This window comes from Armigeres subalbatus, chromosome 1, assembly GCF_024139115.2.
Source record: "Armigeres subalbatus isolate Guangzhou_Male chromosome 1, GZ_Asu_2, whole genome shotgun sequence".
Taxonomy (NCBI): Eukaryota; Metazoa; Arthropoda; class Insecta; order Diptera; family Culicidae; genus Armigeres; species Armigeres subalbatus.
In genome coordinates, this window is record NC_085139.1 from 80,773,440 (window position 1) to 80,783,969 (window position 10,530).

Sequence of the window (10,530 nt, forward strand, 5' to 3'; positions counted from 1 at the left end):
CTGCACCCTAGGGGAATCACAACTTTCAACGAACAAATCAGCAACGATGCAACATCCGTAATCAAATCCCGAACAGAGTAAATGGGAAGCCAACCAACCACTATTCCAGTTTCTTAGCGAGCACCGAACTAAAACGCAGCTCCCTCTTCTTGTGCTAAAACTTCCAGAAACCAACCCAAACTGCCATGGTGGATCGTGCTTTGGTTTCGCTAGCTTTCAAGCAACTGGGTTAAACCTTAATTCCAAAGCACATCTTTGCACTCCTTCGGGACGTGACTGCGCTTCCAGGTGCAGGTGCAACAATACCTACTGCTTCTGAAAATCAACAACTACTTTTACCGAAGACTGTTAGCAGTAGGACTGCATATCTGGTAGTTGTGGCTGGTGTGGGAAGGTTTCATTGCAATAGTTGGGCAAACACAGCCGCACTCGTAGGGGAAAGTGAACTGAAGTGCACCGAAACATGGTGAATCGAAAGGGATATTATGTTGTTTTCAAGAATTTTCCCGAACTTGCAGCGCTTCTTATCGGGGTTAGGGTTTTAAGGGATATTGAAAAATGATCTGAAGCATATGGAGACGCATGGTACTTTTGTGCAATGATTCACCTTGTGACTAAACTTTTTATGCGAATTTCATCACATGTACAATGGAATAGCACTAAACTCGTCTTGTGACAGATGAAGACAATCCGCTTCTTCTTATTATTTGCATTACCTACCCCACTGGAACATTGCCGCCTCGCATCTATTCTTAGTATGTAGGTACGTTTTTGTTTAACATATCGAATGCTGGGATAAAAAAAATCATCAGAATCTCGGGACTATTTATAACTCTGCAACTTATTTTCCAACAAACCGCACAAAGTTACGATATCGTTGTTCAAGTTATTATTATCTCACATTTTCAACTTTACAAAACATACTTTTACCAATCTCAAACTTTCGCATTTTCAATGGCATCATATTGAACTATCGTCCCCTTCTTCAGCATAACTCACGAAGAGCTGTGGTTTAGCTTGTTGGTTGTGGGTACCAAAATCGTACCGTCGCGTAGAAATATGAACCGGTGAGATGTCCATAATTTTCTTCCAAAGATTGGCTCTCGCCAGTCACCGCCAACGCTTGTTTTCACTGTGCGATCTCGGATTGCAAAATCAACTCAAGCGGAAAACGGATACCGGCACACTAGAGTGAGGAGAATTTAATAATTCTGAGTCTGTTGTTGTGTAAAAAGCGTGTTGCATTGTTCGTTGGCTGGTTGTTCTACAGCACTCCGGTGATATCTCCATCGCTTCTAACACTGATAGTAGTGCATGGCTTAGCAGTCTATCGGCATTATTTGCAATGCTCCAGCGCGCTGGTATAATTCTATTTACTTCGTGGAATTTGATAAAGGATGCAATATTCCGTTCAAGCTTGACGCTGCATCCGTTTAGATACTGAAGCGCTGTGCAACAGAACTCTACCCTATCTAGTTTGCAATATGAAGAAAATATCTATTTGTTCTGTCCCGTAATGGAAAATCAAACAAGTTATCACGGTAGGAAGAAATCGTTCCGAATGCACAGAGACGGTTAATTTTCCCATTAAAAGCTATAAGAAATATAAAGAATAAAAGTTAAGGAAATTTCAATATGTTTGGCTGGCTTAGCAAGAATTTCAAAGGAACCTCCACGTTATCAATTCAAAATGCTGAGTTATTAAAGCAAACAGATAAATCAAGCTCGTACTAAATAGTTCAGTTTAACGAATTGAGTAAAGTTGAACATTTTCAAATTGCGAGCAAAGGAGATGGCGAGTACGATTCTCGGTTCGGTCAAGATTGTTGTTTTCGGGTGAGAAACATTCTCGACTCCCTGAGCATACTGTATCCATTTTACTTGCCACATAAGATACATACTCATGCTATAAAAAAATGAACGATCGTAGTAAGCACCGTGAACGGATGTGAAAGAAAATCTCGTGTCAAAATCCCGCATTGCAATCATCGGCGAAATAATATGATTCGGCCGGTTGTGATTCCAGAGATAGTGTGGCGTGTGGCGAAGTGACAATCAGGACAATTTCAGTTTAAACTTTTTATGTCGATTAAGAAAAAGTGAGAATTTTGGGGATATTTTAGAACTAGTTCCCGGAATCTTTGGTTCATCGAGGTTATGCTGTTACTACCACGAACGCTACCACATGGTCGTGTATATTATTCGTGTTCAAGGAAAATGTATAGAAGTTTATAAATGGATTTGAAAAACTGCAAGGAGGAAAATGAAAAAATAAGTGTTTCCGAAATCAAATTGAATGATTCCTTTGTTATCTACTGGTGCCGTCAATGTATGTGCTGTGTATTTTTTGAAGAAGAGCTTTTTCTTCTGTTTCATGTTGGTATAGTTGTTGATAGGGGAAGGGGGGCAATATGCCCTAGCTAAGCAAACACTGCTTTATTGTCTTATTTGTAACGCTATTCCTGGGTACCTTTACATTATGCATCAGTCAAACATGATAGCTAGTTGATGCCATTCAAATATTGTCAAAAATCACAATCATATTGATAATACTTCCTTTTCAAAAAAGTGGTGATATTCTGTTGCCGGAAAACTCATGAGGCAAAACGCCTCTTAGCTGACAGCTCCTAGGGAACAAAGCACCACGCGTCGGAGAATCAGCATTCTGGTATCGATAGTGCGTGGAGACGCAAGTACAATGTAGGTTAGAGCCACTATTTTCCTCGATCCAGAAAACCTCTGTGGTGAATAGTGCAAAGTTCTGAAGGCTATTAAAAAATTTGATGAGATCTATCCTTGTAGCCTTATTATCTTTCAGTTGAATGAACTATGTATTGTTTTCATGTCTCTTCATAAACCTGTTGTAGGACAGTCATAATTATCCTTCTTAATAAATTATCTCTTGTTAGTTTTATCAATACTGCAGTATTTATTCCCGTCATGATAATGGATCATCGCTCTCACCGACAGTCTGGAGGTCGAAAAAAAATGTCAAATGGTCTCTTATAATTTAGTTTTTTTTTGCCATTCAATCTATTCTTTATTAAAATAAATATAATCCAGAGACAGAGTCAGCCTCGGGCTGAAAGTCTCTTTAATAAAAGACAAAAATATATATATATATATAATATTCTATATATTTCATACAATAAACTTTTATTCTATATTCTGTAGCTCTTTATCTTTCCTACCTTCATCACTTTATAAATTCATATATTCATAAAAAATACCATTAAATACGTACAGGGCATCGTTTGCTGCTATTGCCGCGGATTTTGTGGGAGTCCCAGGTATCCGGTTCACGCTTCAGTAAGCAACGGTGGCTCTTCTCAACCTTCTACTCTATTAGTATTTATTACGAATAAGGGCGTCCTCTCGATACCAAAAGTAAATATTGATAATGCTCTCGTATCTTTGATAAATTTAATTATCGAAACCAGAGGCATTGCACTTCCTAAATGTAAAATTAAACTCAACTCCATTATTATTGACGAAGATCTTCAGCTACTGATCCGTCTTAAAAATGTGAGGCGAAGGCAGTACCAAAGAACTCGGGAAGATCGCGAGTTGAAAGTTATTGGCGAGATTTGCAAAATGAAATTAAAAACGTTTGGCTATTCTGAGAAATACCAACTTTGAGAATAATGTCTCGAAGTTGGATCCCAGTTCGAAACCCTTTTGGAAATTAACGAAAATTCTTAAAAAACCTCAAAAGCCAATTCCAGCGCTTAAAGAGGGAAATAATATTTTACTTAAAAATGGCGAAAAGGCTCAAAAACTTGCTCGGCAGTTTGAGAGTCCCATAATTTTAGTCTAGGTCTCACTAGTCCAATAGAGGATCAGGTTACACGGAGCTTCGAAGACATTCTCAACAAAGATAATGTTTTGATCCTTCGTTGGGAACTAATTTGGATGAAGTGAGATCTATTACTAGAAAATTTAAAAATATGAAAGCCCAGGTGATGATAGTATTTTCTACATACAAAAACTTCCTTAGAGCGCTTTATCCTTCTTGGTGAATTTATTTACCAAATTATTTCACTCGGCACACTTCCGAGATAAATGGAAAAATGCCAAAGTTGTTCTAATTATAAAGCCGGACAAAAATCCAGCTGAGGCTTCTAGTTATCGCCCAATCAGTTTGCTTTCTTCAATAAGCAAACTGTTTGAAAAGATTATTTTAAATAGAATGATGGTTCATATTAATGACAATTCTATTTTTGCTGATGAGCAATTTGGTTTTCGCCATGGGCATTTAACCACCCATCAGTTATTAAGAGTTACGAATCTTATTCGGACTCAACAAATCTGAAGGATATTCGACTGGAGTTGCTCTTCTTGATATAGGAAAGCATTTGACAGTGTTTGGCATGAAGGTTTGATTGTAAAATTGATGAATTTTAATTTTCCTCTGTATATTGTTGAACTGATCCACAATTATTTTTCAGATCGCTCACTGCAGGTAAACCATCAGAATTCCAAATCTGATAGTTTACCTGTAAGGGCTAGTGTCCCCTAAGGCAGCATACTGGGACCCATATTGAATAACATTTTCAGTTTTGACTTAACTGACTTACCAGGGTGTTAAAAGTCTTTGTTTGCAGATGACACGGGCCTTCCCACCAAGAGGCGAAGCATTCGTGTCATTTGTAGTAAATTGCAAAAAGTTTGGATATTTTCTCCACTTACTTGCAAAAATGGAAAATTTCCCCGAATGCTTCCAAAACTCAGCTTATAATTTTCCCATAAGCCGAGAGCGTCTTAATTGAAACCTTCTAGCAGAAATATTGTCACTATGAATGGTGTGGCCGACGGGGTAAGAAAACGCGCCAACGTCTCTTTAGCGAACAAATTTATTGGTTTTGTTGTTGCTTTTAAGCTACGGACGAAAATCTAATTTAGTTGTTTGTTGTGTTTTGATCAAACCATCTACTTACAGTTTCGGTGACTTCTACTAGAAACTCCCCTTCTTGACCACAATCTCGAGCAATTCAATCCACTTGGCAAGACTATTCAAACATATTTAATCGGTAATAAATCTCAAAAACGTACTTGATCTAGTTTACCTTAAGAGCTGACTCACTGAACTGTATCCGTACTAATGATAACTCTTATTTTCATCCGTACTACTAGCTATAAGATTAAATTATATTGCATTAAGTTTAGGCACTATCAAATTTACTGAAATGTTTACTCACAGTTAGTAATTATTCATTATTTAAGTGAAATTTACTACTTTTTATGAAACAGTATATAATTGTATGACTACCGATGTAAACAACTTATTCAATTTTCGCCAATCATCATATCTGACACAATATAGGTACATATACATCTATCTACGAACGTGTGATCTGAGGGTGATCCTGATTGCCACCATCTATTGCACACATAGCCATGTGACCGTCCGTGTTGCCAGTGCTTACATTCCCCGACCCGTAAGGATGCCCGGCTCTGGCAGCCTTACCACTTTCCAGCACATCTAGCACTGCTAACTTCGCTACTGCTCGTCGTAGAACTCCTCCTGTAGCCACTTGCACATCAGCTTGTCTGATTCGTCCATCTGCTCCGGAAATCAGCTTAACCACTTTACCTCGTACCCAGCTATTACGTTCCTTTTCGTTTACGATGAACACCAGCGAGCCTTCTGCTATCGGTTGAACGTCCTCGAACCATTTTGTTCTCCTGGTGATGGTAGGTAGATATTCGCGAATCCACCTAGTCCAGAAACGGTCAAGCATCAGTTGGCATTGATCCCAGTCACTCCGAAGCCCTATCTTATCGCTCGTAGGCTTCTTGATTGTTTGCTTAACCCCCGAAGAACTCAACAAAAGAAAATGGTTGGGAGTTAAGGCTTCTTGGTCCGAGCTATCCAGCGGTATGTATGTTAGAGGTCTAGAATTCACCATTGATTCAGCTTCTGTACACAGTGTTTGGAATACTTCCTCAGTGGGCGCCCGCAGATGACGTATTCCATCCATAGCTGCCTTGACAGATCGCACCATGCGCTCCCACGCTCCTCCCATATGTGGAGAGGCCGGCGGAATGAACGACCACTTGGTGTTGGCATCGGTAAACGTCTCCGCTAACCCTGTATTCACAGTGGTCATTTGCTTGGTTAACTCTCGACACGTTCCTTGAAAATTTGTCCCATTATCGGTGTAGATTTCAGTTGGTGCACCCGTCGATCTATAAACCGCCGCAATGCTAACTTGCAAGATTCCGTTGACAATGACGCCACTACTTCTAGGTGCACTGCGCGGGTAACCAGGCATGTAAACAAGGCTACCCACCTTTTACGTTGCTTCGTTGAACCTTGATGGCGAATGGCCCAAAATAATCGATGCCTACTCGGGAGAATGATCGTTCATACGGAGTTACTCGTGCCGCAGGAAGAGGAGCCATTCTTGGAGTCTTCGGTTTGGCTCTTTGAATTATGCAAAATGCACAACGCCTTGTTACGCCACGCACCAGCACACGCAAGCTTGATACATAGAATTTCTGCCTCATCTCGTTCACCACTGTTTCACCAAACCCGTGTCCTAGACGCCTGTGGTACCAATCAACTAGAAGTTTAGTAACGTAATGTCCTTTCGGAAGGATAATTGGGTACTTTGCCTCATAGGAGGCGAAGGGCGATGCTTCAATGCGACCTTCCATCCTTATCACTCCGAATTCATCCAAGAAGGGTGAGAGCATGCGTAAAACGCCTGACTTAATCTGCCGCCTGGCTGTATCCTTCGAGTTTCTAGTCAACTCCACTATTTCATCTCCATATTCGTCAGATTGTGTTAATCGCCAAAGGGCATTTTCAGCACGCTTGTAATCTTCTTGACTCAGTATGCTTCTTCTGTCATCTCTTCTGGTACGGCAGCTATCAATGAAATGGAAAACGTAAGCCATACTTCTTAACATGCGTTCCCATTTTGAAAACCTAGAGACTTCGATAATAGAAGGTCGTACTATCTCCTGGTGCATGTGAACCGGACGCAGCTCCTCAGTCGTTTCTTTTGGTTGGGCAACTTGCTGAGGCCATAATTTTTCCGGCAGATACAAGAACTCTGGTCCTTCAAACCATCGACTGTCAGGCTCAACGGCAGGCTCTTTTGTCCATTTCGTTGCTTCGTCTGCCACATTTAGTTTCGTGGGAACCCACCGCCATTCGGAGATATTGGTACTTTCAAGGATTTCTCCTATCCTGACTGCTACGTATTGCCGATACTTCCGTGTGTCTGACCTAATCCACGACAGTAACGTACTAGCATCGCTATGGTAGACGGTACGCTTGATCGGAAGAGTGTGGTTCTCTTTAATGGTTTTCGCTAGCCGACATCCGATTACACCTGCTTGCAGCTCCATGCGTGGAATCGATAGCGATTTAAGTGGCGCTACCTTGGCTTTCGAAGACACGAAAGCGCACCGAGGTATACCCTGCTCCATGATGCGAAAGTAAGCCACACAAGCATAGGCCAACTCACTCGCGTCGACAAAAACGTGCAGCTCGAGAGTTTGAAGGTCGTCTACGTTGTAATCTGGAAAATAACACCTTGGCATACGAATAATCTGCAGATTGGGAAGCTGGCTGATCCAACGTTTCCAGCTGTAGTAGATAAAAGGTGAAGATTTCCTGACGAATTGCTTCATCCCAACTCACTCCGCTACGCCATAGGTCTTGGATTACAATTTTTTCATGAAGGAGAAAGTTGGAGATCAATCCATGGGGATCGAATAAGCTCATCAGCAGCCGCAGAATGCCTCGCTTGGACACTGTTCCGTCTCCGAATACCATCCGCTGCAAGTCGTCTGACAGAACGACTGAGAATGTGAACACATCTTCTACAGGCAGCCAAGTCATTCCCAGAACCCTCTCTTGTTGATTCGTTTTGTCCTCTCCAATCACTTTCTCCAGCAAGGCCGGTCCTTCCCCGACCCGTCGCAAGACTACATTCGAATTAGAGCGCCAGTTTCTCAGATCAAACCCAGCTTTGGAGTGCACAGTTCGAACGTCGTTTGCTAAGTTAATCAGCTCTTCTTCCGTATCTCGGCTGTCCAAATAATCATCCACGTAGTGGTTTTGAACTATTGCTCTTGTTGCTCCAGGGTACACCTTTTGCCATTCGGCAGCGTTAACGTTTTTAACATGCTGTGCCGAGCATGGCGAACAAGTAGAACCAAATGTCGCCACATCCATTATGTAAATCTCCAACTCTGCAGACGGATCAGATCGATACAGGAACCGTTGGGACGAACGATCAGCTGCGCGAATTTTGACCTGATGATACATCTCTTTGATGTCAGCAGTGACGCAGAACTTTCGTTCTCGGAATCGGAATAGAACTGCCGGAAGTGAGGTCAACATATCCGGACCCTTCAAAAGCATCGAGTTGAAGGACACTCCGTTTACTTTGGCCGCTGCATCCCAAACAATCCGGACCTTTCCGGGCTTCTTTGGGTTAATAACCACACCTAATGGCAAATACCAAGTACGCTTGCTATCAGAACCATTAATTTCCTGCTCTGTGGCCTTATGCGCGTAACCCTTCTCCTGATACTCGCTAATTTGCCTATCCAGATTGTCACGTAGCTCAGGGTGTGCCCGAAGACGTCGTTCCAGACAGTGGAACCTTCTCGCAGCCATCGCGTAACTTGGTGGGAACTCAAACTGGTCGTATCGCCAAAGCAGGCCCGTTTCGTAGTGACCATCTCGCTGCTTCCTCGTTGTTTCGCGTAGAATAGCTTTCGCCCGAGCTTCTTCGACACCTTCGGGTAACGGCCCTGTAGTTATTCCCAAGTTCTCCGCAGAAAAGAACTGCTTGACTAAATCGTGCAACTTTTCGTCGTTTGAGCACTCACATACGTGAAATGAATGAAACCTTTCCGATTCCGCCATGTGGCCGAATACGGTCCACCCTAACCTTGTCTTGGTCGCTACAGGTTCGTTGCCACTACCTTCGCGACATTTCAACGGAATGGCCAGTTGCAAATTGCTCAGACCTATTAACAACCTCGGTGTAGCATCCTTGTAGCTCTTGATTGGCAGTCTTCTCAGATGAGGAAACCTTTCCGCTAGCAGTTTGTAGTCCAACGATTGATGAGGCAAATCAAGACGACCGACGGTGCGCACGTTCAGCAAAGGAAAGCGTTGTCCTCCCTCTGCACCTGCTATCTCCATATTAACTCTTCTGGAATGCTTCTCTTCTCTGGTGACGTTCGAAGTCCACTTCATACACAGTTCTCTTTTCTCTCCGTTGATGCCCAGCTGGTCAACAATCTCCTCGTCTATCAGCGTCAAATCCGAGCCTTCATCTAGAAAAGCGAACGTTTGGAATTGCTTGACCTTGCCATAGAGTATGACGGGTATGATCCGAAATATGGTGGGATGCTTCGGCTGACGATGAACGGACACAACAGCGACTTCAGTTGACTCAGGAGATCCGGGATGGAGAAGCGAATGGTGGTAGGCGCGACAACCGCTGACATCGCAGGACTTCGACGTCCGACAAGGCCATCTACCATGTGGCACTAGGCACTTATGGCATAATTGGTGTTCTTTGATCGCCTTCCAACGATCGTTCAGGGACAGAGACTTGAATTTAAAGCATTCTTTTACCCCAGCCCAACCTTCTCGCAAATGAAGCAAGGTTTCACGGTACCAGTATTTTGCTAGAACTATTTTCGGCTCTTTGACCCTTTACTTGCTTACGGTCGTCTTCGGCGCTATGCATGTTGACATACGACTTCTCTTTCGATTTCTGCTTTTCAATCCTAGTTGCTCTCGGCACTTCTACGTCACTGTAACGCGTAACGTCGCTTGCCGCTGAAATTATCGCCGACATATAGTTGCTAAACGTTTCCAAATCTGTTACAACCATTCGCTGCTTGTAAAGCGCCCAGTCCAATCGAATATTTGCAGGGAGCTTATCGACCAAATCGTGCAGTAAAGAAGGATTCGTCAGGTGCGTTTGCTGATTAGCTGCCTTCAAATGCCCTACCAGGTTTTGCACGACAACACAAAAATTTATGAGCGTTTTAAGCATATCCATTGGTGCCGGTGTACTCCTAACTTTACTCAGCAGCGACTGGATCGAGCTTGGGATCAAGCGTCCCGGGTTGCCAAACAGCGTCTCCAATGTAGCCATGACTTGTGGAACTGACGATGGAAGAAGCAGGTTGCAGGGCATTACCGCGTAAACATTTTCGCAAAGGCATTAAATTTTCCGCATCAGTATAACCGCACATCAACGTCGAATTGCGATAGCTACTAATAAATAAAGGCCAGGTCTCTGGGTCCCCTGTGAAGCTCGGAAGATCTCTTGGCACTGCCTGTCTCGCTGCCATCTGCTGCTGATATTGACCGAGATGTGGCCCGGCTAATTCGTTACGTGTTGCACTAGCCGGCAGCACCTGTGGATGATATGGTTGCCCTGGTGGTTTCGGCATCGTGTGTACGGGATAGAATGGTGGTTGCTGTGGTATGAACTGATGCGTTGGGTATCCTGGAACTGGCATTGTTGACAACGTTGTACCTGT

General features: G+C 42.9%; 1 protein-coding gene across 1 annotated transcript; it reads right to left on the reverse strand.

Moving 5' to 3' along the window:
- Window positions 1-6,285: 6,285 nt before the first annotated feature.
- LOC134206298 (uncharacterized) lies at window positions 6,286-10,043 on the reverse strand. Its single transcript, XM_062682001.1, has 3 exons — window positions 9,704-10,043; window positions 7,633-9,621; window positions 6,286-7,532 (listed from the first exon to the last, which is right to left on the reverse strand). Exons 1-3 carry the CDS (start codon window positions 10,041-10,043, stop codon window positions 6,286-6,288), a joined length of 3,576 nt encoding a protein of 1,191 aa, XP_062537985.1.
- Window positions 10,044-10,530: the final 487 nt, after the last annotated feature.

Coding starts and splice junctions, on each gene's coding strand:
- LOC134206298 (XM_062682001.1), bottom strand. CDS start 10,043: ATGGATATGCTTAAAACGCTCATAAATTTTTGTGTTGTCGTGCAAAAC. Junction 9,622..9,703: donor GCATAGCGCCGAAGACGACC/GTAAGCAAGTAA, acceptor ATTTGCGAGAAG/GTTGGGCTGGGGTAAAAGAA. Junction 7,533..7,632: donor GAGTTGGGATGAAGCAATTC/GTCAGGAAATCT, acceptor GTTATTTTCCAG/ATTACAACGTAGACGACCTT.